Source organism: Oncorhynchus masou, unplaced genomic scaffold (genome assembly GCF_036934945.1).
Source record: "Oncorhynchus masou masou isolate Uvic2021 unplaced genomic scaffold, UVic_Omas_1.1 unplaced_scaffold_1968, whole genome shotgun sequence".
NCBI lineage: Eukaryota > Metazoa > Chordata > Actinopteri > Salmoniformes > Salmonidae > Oncorhynchus > Oncorhynchus masou.
In genome coordinates, this window is record NW_027008461.1 from 79876 (window position 1) to 96968 (window position 17093).

The 17093-nt window shown below is 50.7% G+C and overlaps 1 protein-coding gene across 1 annotated transcript in view; it reads right to left on the reverse strand.

Moving 5' to 3' along the window:
* Positions 1 to 10593, reverse strand: part of LOC135532650 (uncharacterized) — a gene marked incomplete at its 5' end in the record, with an annotated part of 36031 nt that extends 25438 nt beyond the window's left edge. Inside the window, 7 exons of the mRNA XM_064960117.1 lie at positions 69 to 182; positions 455 to 575; positions 3249 to 3325; positions 6659 to 6758; positions 7138 to 7198; positions 7436 to 7819; positions 10532 to 10593. Of these exons, the coding sequence (XP_064816189.1) occupies positions 69 to 182; positions 455 to 575; positions 3249 to 3325; positions 6659 to 6758; positions 7138 to 7198; positions 7436 to 7819; positions 10532 to 10593 (919 nt within the window). The remainder of the gene's footprint in view (positions 1 to 68; positions 183 to 454; positions 576 to 3248; positions 3326 to 6658; positions 6759 to 7137; positions 7199 to 7435; positions 7820 to 10531) is intronic.
* Positions 10594 to 17093: the final 6500 nt, after the last annotated feature.

Genomic DNA, 17093 nt, shown 5'->3' on the forward strand with positions numbered 1-17093 from the left:
ATTAGCAAAGTCAGCGCCAGTAACAAGGGGTGGTGGTGGGGGGGGGGGGGGGCTCGTGCAGTACTTGCCTTGACAGCTGCGGAGACAGCTGCAGTAGCAGCTATACTTAGGCCCTGCTTGCCGAAGGTCACCATGGTCTCGTAGCTGCGCTCCTTGGCCTGGACAATGTACTCATCTATCTCCTGGTGACAACAACCGTCACAGAGACAAACAGAGAGTCAGTGCACAGAACAACAACTATAGTATGCAACAACGTGTCAAAACCCATGACAACACAGAAGCTGAATATCCTGTCATGAACTGACCGCAGGTCATTTTACGCGTCAGCCTGCTTTCTTAGTAGAAGGAATACAAACAGGGATAGGACTCAAACGTATTCTTCTGTTGCTTGACGAGGCTTCATATTCAAAACACATTCAATACACAGTTACAGTGCTCAGTCAGTCGGTCTTACCCTCTCTCTTGAGGACAGTAGAGGATGGAGACACTTCCTGTAGATGAGACTAGCTCCTCTGGTGTAGGGAGACAGCAACCAGATAACAAATGCGATCTTAATCTCATAGTACAGGGGGAACCTAGAGAGAGACACCACATTACACTATTAACCTAGAGACCAGATATCTCATAGTACAGGGGGAAGGAACCTAGAGAGAGACCAGATATCTCATAGTACAGGGGGAAGGAACCTAAAGAGAGACCAGATATCTCATAGTACAGGGAGAACCTAGAGAGAGAGACCAGATATCTCATAGTACAGGGGGAACCTAGAGAGAGAGACCAGATATCTCATAGTACAGGGGGAACCTAGAGAGAGAGACCAGATATCTCATAGTACAGGGGGAAGGAACCTAGAGAGAGACCAGATATCTCATAGTACAGGGGAAGGAACCTAGAGAGAGAGACCAGATATCTCATAGTACAGGGGGAAGGAACCTAGAGAGAGACCAGATATCTCATAGTACAGGGGGAAGGAACCTAGAGAGAGAGACCAGATATCTCATAGTACAGGGGGAAGGAACCTAGAGAGAGAGACCAGATATCTCATAGTACAGGGGGAAGGAACCTAGAGAGAGAGACCAGATATCTCAAAGTACAGGGGGAAGGAACCTAGAGAGAGAGACCAGATATCTCAATAGTACAGGGGGAAGGAACCAAGAGAGAGAGAGACCAGATATCTCATAGTACAGGGGGAAGGAACCTAGAGAGAGAGACCAGATATCTCATAGTACAGGGGGAACCTAGAGAGAGAGACCAGATATCTCATAGTACAGGGGGAACCTAGAGAGAGAGACCAGATATCTCATAGTACAGGGGGAACCTAGAGAGAGAGACCAGATATCTCATAGTACAGGGGGAACCTAGAGAGAGAGACCAGATATCTCATAGTACAGGGGGAAGGAACCAAGAGAGAGAGACCAGATATCTCATAGTACAGGGGGAAGGAACCTAGAGAGAGACCAGATATCTCATAGTACAGGGGGAAGGAACCTAGAAAGAGAGACCAGATATCTCATATTCCATGGGGAAGGAACCTAGAAAGAGAGACCAGATATCTCATATTCCATGGGGAAGGAACCTAGAGAGAGAGAGAGACCAGATATCTCATAGTACAGGGGGAAGGAACCTAGAGAGAGACCAGATATCTCATAGTACAGGGGGAACCTAGAGAGAGACACCACATTACAGTATTAACCTAGAGAGACCAGATATCTCATAGTACAGGGGGAAGGAACCTAGAGAGAGAGACCAGATATCTCATAGTACAGGGGGAAGGAACCTAGAAAGAGAGACCAGATATCTCATAGTACAGGGGGAACCTAGAGAGAGACCAGATATCTCATAGTACAGGGGGAACCTAGAGAGAGACCAGATATCTCATAGTACAGGGGGAAGGAACCTAGAGAGAGAGACCAGATATCTCATAGTACAGGGGGAACCTAGAGAGAGAGACCAGATATCTCAATAGTACAGGGGGAACCTAAAGAGAGACACCACATTATAGTATTAACCTAGAGAGACCAGATATCTCATAGTACAGGGGGAAGGAACCTAGAAAGAGACCAGATATCTCATATTCCATGGGGAAGGAACCTAGAGAGAGAGAGAGAGAGACCAGATATCTCATAGTACAGGGGGAACCTAGAGAGAGAGACCAGATATCTCATAGTACAGGTGAGCGTTAGGAACAAGGGTCAGATTAAGGTTAGGCATAGATTCAGGTAAGCGTTAGGGAAAGGCATTGTGTTAAGGGTTAGCGTTAGGGAAAGGCATTGGGTTACGGTTAGGCAAAGGGTTAGCGCTAGGCAAAGGGTTAGCGCTAGGGAAAGGCAAAGGGTTAGCGCTAGGGAAAGGCAAAGGGTTAGCGCTAGGGAAAGGCATTGGGTTAGCGCTAGGGAAAGGCATTGGGTTAGCGCTAGGCAAAGGGTTAGCGCTAGGCAAAGGGTTAGCGCTAGGCAAAGGGTTAGGTCTGCCTAGGTCTGTACCCGGGCCACAGCGAGGTCTGTACCCGGGCCACAGCGAGGTCTGTACCCGGGCCACAGCGAGGTCTGTACCCGGGCCACAGCGAGGTCTGTACCCGGGCCACAGCGAGGTCTGTACCCGGGCCACAGCGAGGTCTGTACCCGGGCCACAGCGAGGTCTGTACCCGGGCCACAGCGGGTCTGTACCCGGGCCACAGCGAGGTCTGTACCCGGGCCACAGCGAGGTCTGTACCCGGGCCACAGCGAGGTCTGTACCCGGGCCCAGCGAGGTCTGTACCCGGGCCACAGCGAGGTCTGTACCCGGGCCACAGCGAGGTCTGTACCCGGGCCACAGCGAGGTCTGTACCCGGGCCACAGCGAGGTCTGTACCCGGGCCACAGCGAGGTCTGTACCCGCCACAGCGAGGTCTGTACCCGGGCCACAGCGAGGTCTGTACCCGGGCCACAGCGAGGTCTGTACCCGGGCCACAGCGAGGTCTGTACTCGGGCTACAGCGAGGTCTGTACTCAGGCTACAGCGAGGTCTGTACCCAGGCTACAGCGAGGTCTGTACCCAGGCTACAGCGAGGTCTGTACCCAGGCTACAGCGAGGTCTGTACTCAGGCTACAGCGAGGTCTGTACTCAGGCTACAGCGAGGTCTGTACCCAGGCTACAGCGAGGTCTGTACTCAGGCTACAGCGAGGTCTGTACTCAGGCTACAGCGAGGTCTGTACTCAGGCTACAGCGAGGTCTGTACTCAGGCTACAGCGAGGTCTGTATTCAGTCTTACCAGGCTACAGTGAGGTCTGTGATTGTCTCCACTACGGTGTAGAGAGCAAACACAATCCAGTACATCATCCAACGGACCTGTTGGAACAGAGCAAGAGAGAGATAATCAACACCTCCTACATGTTACAGTATGCTAGACATACACCTGTTGGAACAACAAAGATATATGGAACATATATATATATATATATATATATGGAACTTTGGAACAGATTTCTTAAATTAAAAATCACTTGGAGCTGATTGGCTGGTGTTTTACAGTGTTATGTCCAAAAAGAACTCTCCAGGGAACTCTGCAATAAGGTGTGAGCAGGTCAGTACAGGACTACAGACTAACAGGCTCTAGGCCAACAGGCTACAGACCAACATACCTACAGGCCAACAGACCTACAGGCCTACATACCTACAGGCCTACAGACCTACAGGCTACAGACCTACAGACCTACAGGCCTACAGACCTACAGGCTACAGACCTACAGACCAACAGGCAGAGGAGAGGAGGGCGAGACACAGAGGAGAGGAGGGCGAGACACAGAGGAGGGCGAGACACAGAGGAGAGGAGGGAGAGACACAGAGGAGAGGAGGGAGAGACACAGAGGAGAGGAGGGAGAGACACAGAGGAGAGGAGGGAGAGACACAGAGGAGAGGAGGGAGAGACGAGAGACAGAGACGAGAGACAGAGGAGAGGAGGGAGAGACGAGACACAGAGGAGAGGAGGGAGAGAGACAGAGGAGAGGAGGGAGAGAGACAGAGGAGAGGAGGGAGAGACACAGAGGAGAGGAGGGAGAGACACAGAGGAGAGGAGGGAGAGACACAGAGGAGAGGAGGGAGAGACACAGAGGAGAGGAGGGAGAGACACAGAGGAGAGGAGGGAGAGACACAGGAGAGGAGGGAGAGACACAGGAGAGGAGGGAGAGACGAGACAGAGACGAGAGACAGAGGAGGGAGAGACGAGAGACAGAGACGAGAGACAGAGGAGGGAGAGACGAGAGACAGAGGAGGGAGAGACGAGAGACAGAGGAGAGGAGGGAGAGACACAGGAGAGGAGGGAGAGACACAGGAGAGGAGGGAGAGACGAGAGAGAGACGAGAGACAGAGGAGGGAGAGACGAGAGACAGAGGAGAGAGAGAGACAAGAGGAGAGAGAGAGACAAGAGGAGAGAGAGAGACAAGAGGAGAGAGAGAGACAAGAGGAGAGAGAGACGAGAGACAGAGGAGAGACGAGAGACAGAGGAGAGGAGGGAGAGACGAGAGACAGAGACAAGAGACAGAGGAGGGAGAGACGAGAGACAGAGGAGGGAGAGACGAGAGACAGAGGAGGGAGAGACGAGAGACAGAGGAGAGAGAGAGACAGAGGAGAGGAGGGAGAGACACAGGAGAGGAGGGAGAGACACAGGAGAGGAGGGAGAGACAGAGGAGAGGAGGGAGAGACGAGAGAGAGACGAGAGACAGAGGAGGGAGAGACGAGAGACAGAGGAGAGAGAGAGACAAGAGGAGAGAGAGACGAGAGACAGAGGAGAGAGAGAGACAAGAGGAGAGGAGGGAGAGACACAGGAGAGGAGGGAGAGACACAGGAGAGGAGGGAGAGACGAGAGACAGAGACGAGAGACAGAGGAGGGAGAGACGAGAGACAGAGGAGGGAGAGACGAGAGACAGAGGAGGGAGAGACGAGAGACAGAGGAGAGAGAGACACAAGAGGAGAGGAGGGAGAGACACAAGAGGAGAGGAGGGAGAGACACAGAGGAGAGGAGGGAGAGACACAGAGGAGAGGAGGGAGAGACACAGAGGAGAGGAGGGAGAGACACAGAGGAGAGGAGGGAGAGACACAGAGGAGAGGAGGGAGAGACACAGGAGAGGAGGGAGAGACAGAGGAGGGAGAGACGAGAGACAGAGGAGAGAGAGAGACAAGAGAAGAGGAGGGAGAGACACAGGAGAGGAGGGAGAGACAGAGGAGAGGAGGGAGAGACGAGAGACAGAGACGAGAGACAGAGGAGAGGGAGAGACGAGAGACAGAGGAGGGAGAGACGAGAGACAGAGGAGGGAGAGAGACAAGAGGAGAGGAGGGAGAGACACAGGAGAGGAGGGAGAGACAGAGGAGAGGAGGGAGAGACAGAGGAGAGGAGGGAGAGACGAGAGACAGAGACGAGAGACAGAGGAGGGAGAGACGAGAGACAGAGGAGGGAGAGACGAGAGACAGAGGAGGGAGAGACGAGAGACAGAGGAGGGAGAGACGAGAGACAGAGGAGGGAGAGACGAGAGACAGAGGCGAGAGACAGAGGAGGGAGAGACACAGAGGAGAGGAGGGAGAGACACAGAGGAGAGGAGGGAGAGACACAGAGGAGAGGAGGGAGAGACACAGAGGAGAGGAGGGAGAGACACAGAGGAGAGGAGGGAGAGAGACAGAGGAGAGGAGGGAGAGAGACAGAGGAGAGGAGGGAGAGACACAGAGGAGAGGAGGGAGAGACACAGAGGAGAGGAGGGAGAGACAGAGGAGAGGAGGGAGAGACAGAGGAGAGGAGGGAGAGACAGAGGAGAGGAGGGAGAGAGACAGAGGAGAGGAGGGAGAGAGACACAGGAGAGGAGGGAGAGACACAGGAGAGGAGGGAGAGACAGAGGAGAGGAGGGAGAGACAGAGGAGAGGAGGGAGAGACGAGAGACAGAGACGAGAGACAGAGGAGGGAGAGACGAGAGACAGAGGAGGGAGGAGACGAGAGACAGAGGAGGGAGAGACGAGAGACAGAGGAGGGAGAGACGAGAGACAGAGGAGGGAGAGACGAGAGACAGAGGCGAGAGACAGAGGAGGGAGAGACACAGAGGAGAGGAGGGAGAGACACAGAGGAGAGGAGGGAGAGACACAGAGGAGAGGAGGGAGAGACACAGAGGAGAGGAGGGAGAGACACAGAGGAGAGGAGGGAGAGACACAGAGGAGAGGAGGGAGAGACACAGAGGAGAGGAGGGAGAGACACAGAGGAGAGGAGGGAGAGACAGAGGAGAGGAGGGAGAGACACAGGAGAGGAGGGAGAGACGAGAGACAGAGACGAGAGACAGAGGAGGGAGAGACGAGAGACAGAGGAGAGAGAGAGACAAGAGGAGAGGAGGGAGAGACACAGGAGAGGAGGGAGAGACAGAGGAGAGGAGGGAGAGACGAGAGACAGAGGAGGGAGAGACACAAGACACATCCTTCACAGTGCCCTGCTGCACGTCTCCACAGATCGGCATGTCAATGTGTTTGTTCCAGTCATAGGCAGTTAACTCTCATTCACATGCCTGGACATGTCCTCAATACCTTCAGACCAGACATGGGCTGCTTTTCAAACTCATAAAAGACACACCCTCGGGGGAACCCCACACACACACACACACACACGTATGATGAAATCAATGATGTTGAAATAAGGGTTTGTGTACTTACATATTCCTTGACATTTTTGGTTTTCACTGCTTTGTAGGAATAGTATGCAGGATACAGGGTCCCGAAGACGAGCCTGTGTAGAGACCAGAGAAAAATGAAACTATCAGCGTCAAATCATTTACCACCAAGAGAGAACATATAAAAGGACACATTCAGTTAAACTAAAGCAGCAACAAGCCAGACACACCGAAAGCATCATAATCACAGGCTGCTAAGAGCTGCTGTACTGAACCAGACTCCTGAGTTTCCTGTGGTCCTCTATGTAGCCTGGTGTAAGGATGCACTACCACTCCCTACACATGGGGGGAGCTGCTGTCCTGAACCAGACTCCTGAGTTACCTGTGGTCCTCTATGTAGCCTGGTGTAAGGATGCACTACCACTCCCTACACATGGGGGGAGCTGCTGTCCTGAACCAGACTCCTGAGTTTCCTGTGGTCCTCTATGTAGCCTGGTGTTAGGATGCACTACCACTCCCTACACATGGGGGGAGCTGCTGTCCTGAACCAGACTCCTGAGTTTCCTGCCGTCCTCTATGTAGCCTGGTGTTAGGATGCACTACCACTCCCTACACATGGGGGGAGCTGTGACTTTCACAAGAGATTTGATCCAACGTGCTCTTAATTTACATCCTGGTGTCCAAGCTTGTCCAGGGGGGGGGGGGGGTTCAGTGGGGTTCTCCAGGAGAGAACACAACCCAGCATGCCCCAGTGAGTGGATGACCCCAGATGTAGAGCCTACACATGGTTGTATACCAAATGCAATCCTATGCACTATACATAAGCCCTCGTCAAAAAGCAGTCCACTGCCCCCTGAGCCCTCGTCAAAAAGTAGTGCACTGCCCCCTGAGCCCTCGTCAAAAAGTAGTCCACTGCCCCCTGAGCCCTCGTCAAAAAGTAGTCCACTGCCCCCTGAGCCCTCGTCAAAAAGTAGTCCACTGCCCCGAGCCCTCGTCAAAAAGCAGTGCACTGCCCCCTGAGCCCTCGTCAAAAAGTAGTCCACTGCCCCCTGAGCCCTCGTCAAAAGTAGTCCACTGCCCCCTGAGCCCTCGTCAAAAAGTAGTCCACTGCCCCCTGAGCCCTCGTCAAAAAGTAGTCCACTGCCCCCTGAGCCCTCGTCAAAAAGTAGTCCACTGCCCCCTGAGCCCTCGTCAAAAAGTAACCCTACACATGGTTGTATACCTCTTTAAGGAATACCTAGGATAGGATAAAGTAATCCTTCTCACCCCCCCCCCCCTTAAATGATTTAGATGCACTATTGTAAAGTGGCTGTTCCACTGGATGTCATAAGGTGTAGTCCACTGCCCCATGAGCCCTCGTCAAAAAGCAGTCCACTGCCCCATGAGCCCTCGTCAAAAGCAGTCCACTGCCCCATGAGCCCTCGTCAAAAAGCAGTCCACTGCCCCATGAGCCCTCGTCAAAAAGCAGTCCACTGCCCCATGAGCCCTCGTCAAAAAGCAGTCCACTGCCCCATGAGCCCTCGTCAAAAAGCAGTCCACTGCCCCATGAGCCCTCGTCAAAAAGCAGTCCACTGCCCCATGAGCCCTCGTCAAAAAGCAGTCCACTATATAGGGAATGCTGCCATCTGGGATGTACTCTGTGTGTTATATATAGGCCCTATAGGATTCTCTCTGCTCTGAGACCGGGCTGCAGTGAGGAGTCACTATGTATGTATGTACATACATACAATGCAGGTGAAAAATATTCAGACCCCTTGACTTTTTCCACATTTTACTACGTTACATCCGCATTAAAAATATATATACGTCCCCCCTTCACTTCAATCTACTCATTCCAGGGTTTTTATTCAAGGTCCCTTTATAAAAATGTAGCAAATTGATTCCCTGAAGAATTCACAGTGTTCTGGAGGCAAAGGTGGATCCAACCCAGAACTAGATGGGTGTACCTAATAAACTGGCCAACGAGCGTATAAGAGTGAAATTCTCTTCCTGTTCGTTTTATGTTTCATGGCCTCTGTCCAGGGATCCACCTCACTCGCCTCCATGACAGAGTTGATTGTGCTGTTGCCATAGAAACAGCAGAGGACTATACAGGGTCTCCAAGAATAGCCATGGTTGGCTGCAGTCAGACAGTCCTTTCTCTAAGCCTCCAACAGGGAAGGAAGGAAGGGTGTAATTTGTAAAAGTCCTTCCATGTAACAGCTACTTGTTGAATTAAAAACAGTGGTCTGCTTAGTTAATAGGTGCCATTTTTCCTTAGATTTGTCTGCTGTTCTTAAATCAGCTTAATCTAGCGCCACCCACAACACAGACAGCAGGCAGTAGACACACCACAGAAGTAGATTTACACTGGGAAGAAAACGCCAACATCCCTTCCCACTGGACAGCAACGACTTCGTCCACCATTTAAAGTAAACATAATGATAAAGCATATCCATATTATCACAGCTCATCTAGTTCTTCCGTTTGAACAGGAGCTGCCCTGTAGGATATCAATAGGCTACCTACAGTATATTCAACTGTATTAGGTTGTGTAAGGAAACGGCTGTTGAGAGAGCATCGAGTTCAGTCAGCACTCCCAGACCATCACACCCCAGGTAGCAGTAGATGAGCTCTCAAGGATACTCGGGAAGCAATTTCATGTTTGGAGATGATTAAATCGATTTGGTAAAACAACAGGTGTAGACTAACAGTGAAATGCTGACTGACTGGCCGTTCCCAACAATGCAGAGAGAAAGACAGAAATAATAAATAAGAATATATACACAATGAGTAACGATAACATGGCTACACACATGAAGTACCAGGTAATAAAATGGCTATATACAGGAAGTACCAGGTAATAACATGGCTATATACAGGAAGTACCAGGTAATAACATGGCTATATACAGGGAGTGTCAAGTAATTGAGGTAGATCTGTACATATAACTAGGAATATAGTGACAGATCAGAGTAGCAGCGTATGTGATGAGTCATACAAGTTAGTGAAAATGCAGATAGTTGAATAGTTCAAATAGCTTCCTGCACTAACTAGTCTAATGGGAAGGTAAAACCTTGTCAGTTGTACAACAACACATTCAACCAAAATGAGTCTTCCGCATTTAAGCCCTCTGACTCAGAGTTAAGGCCTTAAAAACCCACGTTGTCGGCGCCCGGGGAGCGGTTGTTGTGAGTTAACTGCCAGCTCGGGGATTTGAACCAGCGATCTTTCGGTGCCAACACTTAACCCCTAGGCTACCTGCCACCCTCAGGGGTAGAAGCTGTTCAGGGTACTATTGGTTCCAGACTCGGTGTATCAGTACCACTTGCCGTGCGGAAACAGAGAACAGTCTTTGACAAGCGTGGCTGGAGTCTTTGACAATCTTTAGGGCCTTCCTCTGACACTCCCTGGTATAGAGGTCCTGGATGGCAGGAAGCTTGGCCCCAGTAATGTACTGGGCTGTACTCACTACCCTCTATAGAGGTCCTGGATGGCAGGAAGCTTGGCCCCAGTGATGTACTGGGCTGTACTACCCTCTCTGGTGCCTTGTGGTCGGGTGTCAAGCAGTCAGTCAAGACTCTCAATGGTGAAGAACTTTGAGGATCTGAAGGTACCATCTTCACGACTGCGTAGGTGTGTTTGGACCACGATAGATTGTTATTGATGTGAACACAGAGGAACTTGACACTTTCGACCCGCTCCACTACAGTCCCATCGATGTGAACGGGGGGCGTGGCTCGGCCCTGTGTTTCCTGTAGTCCACCATCAGCTCCTTTGTCTTGCTGACGTTGAAGGAGAGGTTGTTGTCCTGGTACCCCACCATCAGCTCCTTTGTTTTGTTGACGTTGAAGGAGAGGTTGTTGTCCTGGTACCCCACCGTCAGCTCCTTTGTCTTGCTGACATTGAAGGAGAGGTTGTTGTCCTGGTACCCCACCGTCAGCTCCTTTGTTGGCATTGAAGGAGAGGTTGTTGTCCTGGAACCCCACCGTCGGGTCTCTGGGACACAATCATTGGGTCACGCATTATTTGGACAATCCGGATTTTCCATCGGTAGATGCTTTAAAGGATGGTCATACTATCAACAAACTACCTGTTGATTAGCAATTACTTGCTAAGGTTAGGGTTAACGTTAAGGCTAGGGTTAAGTTCAGGCTTAGGATAAGGGTTAAGAGGTCAGGGTTAAGTCTAGGCTTAGGATAAGGGTTAAGAGGTCAGGGTTAAGATAAGGGTTGAGGTCAGGGTTAGGTTTAGGCTTAGGATAAGGGTTAAGAGGTCAGGGTTCATGTTAAGGGTTAAGAGGTCCGGGTTCATGTTAAGGGTTAAGAGGTCAGGGTTCATGTTAAGGGTTAAGAGGTCAGGGTTCATGTTAAGGGCTAAGAGGTCAGGGTTCATGTTAAGGGTTGAGGTCAGGGTTCATGTTAAGGGTTAAGAGGTCAGGGTTCATGTTAAGGGTTAGGAGAAGGATAGCGCTAGTGTTAGTAGTTAGTCTACAGATGGACAATCCAAATAAAACATAACTAATTGTTGGCCTGCAGAAATAGACCCTGTCCCGCTCGGGGCAGGCTGGAGTATTTTCACACAGGAAGGAGGAATATTTCTCCAGAAACCTTGACCATGAAGGAGACAGAGCCTGCAGAGAGGCTTCTTGAAACCATTGTGTGAAATGGGGCCTCTCTAGCAGTATGCAGCAGGAAAACATGATACACAAGCCTTGACATTCTGTTTTAGATCAACTTTCCCAGTTCTGGTAAAAAAAAATAATACATGTAATGTCTGACAGTACACCCACTGCTCGCTCACGGCTCCTAGCATGAAGCCTGGGAGAGAGTCAGACGTAGAGTTACTGGGATAAAGACGGAGGAAGGACTTTAAGATCCAGGCAGAGATCTCAACTCCAACATCTGGTTTCAGCTACAGGGGTAAAGGGCTGAGGGCTTCCCCCTGTGGAAATACACATCTGGTTTCAGCTACAGGGGTAAAGGGCTGATGGGTGGAAATACACATCTGGTTTCAGCTACAGGGGTAAAGGGCTGATGGCTTCCCCCTGTGGAAATACACATCTGGTTTCAGCTACAGGGGTAAAGGGCTGAGGGCTTCCCCTGTGGAAATACACATCTGGTTTCAGCTACAGGGGTAAAGGGCTGAGGGCTTCCCTGTGGGCTTCCCCTGTGGAAATACACATCTGGTTTCAGCTACAGGGGTAAAGGGCTGAGGGCTTCCCCTGTGGAAATACACATCTGGTTTCAGCCAGGGGTAAAGGGCTGAGGGCTTCCCCCTGTGGAAATACACATCTGGTTTCAGCTACAGGGGTAAAGGGCTGATGGCTTCCCCCTGTGGAAATACACATCTGGTTTCAGCTACAGGGGTAAAGGGCTGAGGGCTGATGGCTTCCCCCTGTGGAAATACACATCTGGTTTCAGCTACAGGGGTAAAGGGCTGATGGCTTCCCCCTGTGGAAATACACATCTGGTTTCAGCTACAGGGGTAAAGGGCTGATGGCTTCCCCCCTGTGGAAATACACATCTGGTTTCAGCTACAGGGGTAAAGGGCTGATGGCTTCCCCTGTGGAAATACACATCTGGTTTCAGCTACAGGGGTAAAGGGCTGATGGCCCCCTGTGGAAATACACATCTGGTTTCAGCTACAGGGGTAAAGGGCTGATGGCTTCCCCTGTGGAAATACATCTGGTTTCAGCTACAGGGGTAAAGGGCTGAGGGCTTCCCCTGTGGAAATACACATCTGGTTTCAGCTACAGGGGTAAAGGGCTGTGATGGCTACAGGGTAAAGGGCCCCCTGTGGAAATACACATCTGGTTTCAGCTACAGGGGTAAAGGGCTGATGGCTTCCCCCTGTGGAAATACACATCTGGTTTCAGCTACAGGGGTAAAGGGCTGAGGGCTTCCCCCTGTGGAAATACACATCTGGTTTCAGCTACAGGGGTAAAGGGCTGATGGCTTCCCCCTGTGGAAATACACATCTGGTTTCAGCTACAGGGGTAAAGGGCTGAGGGCTTCCCCCTGTGGAAATACACATCTGGTTTCAGCTACAGGGGTAAGGGCTGAGGGCTTCCCCCTGTGGAAATACACATCTGGTTTCAGCTACAGGGGTAAAGGGCTGAGGGCTTCCCCCTGTGGAAATACACATCTGGTTTCAGCTACAGGGGTAAGGGCTGAGGGCTTCCCCTGTGGAAATACACATCTGGTTTCAGCTACAGGGGTAAAGGGCTGAGGGCTTCCCTGTGGAAATACACATCTGGTTTCAGCTACAGGGGTAAAGGGCTGATGGCTTCCCCCTGTGGAAATACACATCTGGTTTCAGCTACAGGGGTAAAGGGCTGATGGCTTCCCCCTGTGGAAATACACATCTGGTTTCAGCTACAGGGGTAAAGGGCTGATGGCTTCCCCTGTGGAAATATACATCTGGTTTCAGCTACAGGGGTAAAGGGCTGATGGCTTCCCCCTGTGGAAATACACATCTGGTTTCAGCTACAGGGGTAAAGGGCTGATGGCTTCCCCCTGTGGAAATACACATCTGGTTTCAGCTACAGGGGTAAAGGGCTGATGGCTTCCCCTGTGGAAATACACATCTGGTTTCAGCTACAGGGGTAAAGGGCTGATGGCTTCCCCCTGTGGAAATACACATCTGGTTTCAGCTACAGGGGTAAAGGGCTGATGGGAAATACACATCTGGTTTCAGAGGGGTAAAGGGCTTCCCCCTGTGGAAATACACATCTGGTTTCAGCAGGGGTAAAGGGCTGATGGCTTCCCCTGTGGAAATACACATCTGGTTTCAGCTAAAGGGCTGATGGCTTCCCCCTGTGGAAATACACATCTGGTTTCAGCTACAGGGGTAAAGGGCTGATGGCTTCCCCCTGTGGAAATACACATCTGGTTTCAGCTACAGGGGTAAAGGGCTGATGGCTTCCCCCTGTGGAAATACACATCTGGTTTCAGCTACAGGGGTAAAGGGCTGATGGCTTCCCCCTGTGGAAATACACATCTGGTTTCAGCTACAGGGGTAAAGGGCTGAGGGCTTCCCCCTGTGGAAATACACATCTGGTTTCAGCTACAGGGGTAAAGGGCTGAGGGCTTCCCCTGTGGAAATACACATCTGGTTTCAGCTACAGGGGTAAAGGGCTGATGGCTTCCCCTGTGGAAATACACATCTGGTTTCAGCTACAGGGGTAAAGGGCTGAGGGCTTCCCCCTGTGGAAATACACATCTGGTTTCAGCTACAGGGGTAAAGGGCTGAGGGCTTCCCCCTGTGAAGTACACATCTGGTTTCAGCTACATAAGGGCTTCCCCACACATCTGGTTTCAGCTACAGGGGTAAAGGGCTGATGGCTTCCCCTGTGGAAATACACATCTGGTTTCAGCTACAGGGGTAAAGGGCTGATGGCTTCCCCTGTGGAAATACATCTGGCTGATGGCTGATTCCCCCCTGTGGAAATACACATCTGGTTTCAGCTACAGGGTAAAGGGCTGATGGCTTCCCCCTGTGGAAATACACATCTGGTTTCAGCTACAGGGGTAAAGGGCTGAGGGCTTCCCCCTGTGGAAAATACATCTGGTTTCAGCTACAGGGGTAAAGGGCTGAGGGCTTCCCCCTGTGGAAATACACATCTGGTTTCAGCTACAGGGGTGGAAATAAAGGGCTGAGGGCTTCCCCTGTGGAAATACACATCTGGTTTCAGCTACAGGGGTAAGGGCTTCCCCCTGTGAAATACACATCTGGTTTCAGCTACCTTCCCCCTGTGGAAATACACATCTGGTTTCAGAGGGGTAAAGGGCTTCCCCTGTGGAAATACACATCTGGTTTCAGCTACAGGGGTAAAGGGGCTGATGGCTTCCCCCTGTGGAAATACACATCTGGTTTCAGCCAGGGTAAGGGCTGATGGCCTGTGGAAATACACATCTGGTTTCAGCTACAGGGGTAAAGGGCTGATGGCTTCCCCCTGTGGAAATACACATCTGGTTTCAGCTACAGGGGTAAAGGGCTGAGGGCTTCCCCTGTGAAAATACACATCTGGTTTCAGCTACAGGGGTAAAGGGCTGAGGGCTTCCCCCTGTGGAAATACACATCTGGTTTCAGCTACAGGGGTAAAGGGCTGATGGCTTCCCCCTGTGGAAATACACATCTGGTTTCAGCTACACAGGGGAAATACACATCTGGTTTCAGCTACAGGGTAAAGGGCTGATGGCTCCCCTGTGGAAATACACATCTGGTTTCAGCTACAGGGGTAAAGGGCTGAGGGCTTCCCCCTGTGGAAATACACATCTGGTTTCAGCTACAGGGGTAAAGGGCTGATGGCTTCCCCTGTGGAAATACACATCTGGTTTCAGCTACAGGGGTAAAGAGCTGATGGCTTCCCCTGTGGAAATACACATCTGGTTTCAGCTACAGGGGTAAAGGGCTGATGGCCCCTGTGGAAATACACATCTGGTTTCAGCTACAGGGTAAAGGGCTGATGGCTTCCCCTGTGGAAATACACATCTGGTTTCAGCTACAGGGTAAAGGGCTGATGGCTTCCCCCTGTGGAAATACACATCTGGTTTCAGCTACAGGGGTAAAGGGCTGAGGGCTTCCCCCTGTGGAAATACACATCTGGTTTCAGCTACAGGGGTAAAGGGCTTCCCCCTGTGGGGCTGAGGGCTTCCCCCTGTGGAAATACACATCTGGTTTCAGCTACAGGGGTAAAGGGCTTCCCCTGTGGAAATACACATCTGGTTTCAGCTACAGGGGTAAAGGGCTGATGGCTTCCCCCTGTGGAAATACACATCTGGTTTCAGCTACAGGGGTAAAGGGCTGATGGCTTCCCCCTGTGGAAATACACATCTGGTTTCAGCTACAGGGGTAAAGGGCTGATGGCTTCCCCTGTGGAAATACACATCTGGTTTCAGCTACAGGGGTAAAGGGCTGATGGCTTCCCCCTGTGGAAATACACACCTGGTTTCAGCTACAGGGGTAAAGGGCTGATGGCTTCCCCCTGTGGAAATACACATCTGGTTTCAGCTACAGGGGTAAAGGGCTGATGGCTTCCCCTGGGAAATACACATCTGGTTTCAGCTACAGGGGTAAATGAGGGCTTCCCCCTGTGGAAATACACATCTGGTTTCAGCTACAGGGGTAAAGGGCTGATGGCTTTCTATATATATTTATTTAAGAATACGCTATGACTACAGCCATTGACTGTCTGAGCGTTAAGGGATGTTAATGGTTAGTTCGGTCCACCACTTTATGTTGTTATATTTTCAATCTTGAAATACAAGGACAAACGTTATTAATCCGTGACTGAAATGTCACGCTACGTGAACGTGGAGACTTGACTCAAGCGTTGTAGAACGGCCCTCTGAATAAACGGGGCTTGGTTTTGGATTTAACCAAGTTGGGAGAAAGAAAGATGCGTTAAAAATGACAGGCATTTCTAATCTGTCCTGGTCATTATCCGAACTAAAATTACAAACGTTCCAGTAGAAACAATAGAAAAACAAAGTGTTGGTCCCATGAGCCAAAATAAAAAGCTCCCAGACATTTTCCATATGAACAAAAAGCTTATTTTTTGTGCACAATGTTTTTCCTGTTAGGGAGCATTTCTCCTTTGCCAAGGTAAGATGACAGAGCGTGCAGTTGGCATGCTGACTGCAGGAATGTCCACCAGAGCTTCTGCCAGAGAAGCTGCCTCCAAAGTCCATTTAGATCATTTGTTACATCCAACCGGCCTCCAACCACAGACCACATGTAACCACGCCAGCCCCAGGACCTCTAGATCGGCTTCGCCACCTGCGGGATCGTCTGAGACCAGCCACATGTCTAGTAGAGTGGGCCAGGCGGAAGCCACTCCTCAGTAAAAAAGGCACATGACAGCCCGCTTGGAGTTTGCCAAAAAGGTACCTAAAGACTCTCAAACCATGAGAAACAAGATTCTCTGGTCTGATTAAACCAAGATTGAACTCTTTGTCCTTAAGGCCAAGCATCAGGTCTGGAGGAAACCTGGCACCATCCCTACGGTGAAGCATGGTGGTGGAAGCATCATGCTGTGGGGATGTTTTTCAGTGGTGAGAACAAAGAGAATAGTCAGGATCGAGGGAAAATAGCTACGCGACGACGCTCCCCATCCAACCTGACAGAGCTTGAGAGGATCTGCAGAGAGGAATGGAAGAAACTCCCCAAATACAGGTGAGCCAAGCTTGTAGCGTCACACCCAAGAAGACTTGAGGCTGTAATCACTGTAATCACAAGTACTGAGTAAATAAGTTTAAATATAAATTAACAACCATTTCTTAAAACCCGTTTTTACTTTGTCATTATGTGGTATTGTGTGTAGATTGATGAGGGTGGGGAAAGAAGTAATTTTAGATTAAAGCTGTGACATAAAAATGTGGGAAAAGTCAAGGAGTCTGAATACTTTCCGAAGGCCCTGTATCTGTGACCAACAGAGCGTATTCCCAGTCACGTAGTGTATCTGTGACCAACAGAGCGTATTCCCAGTCACGTAG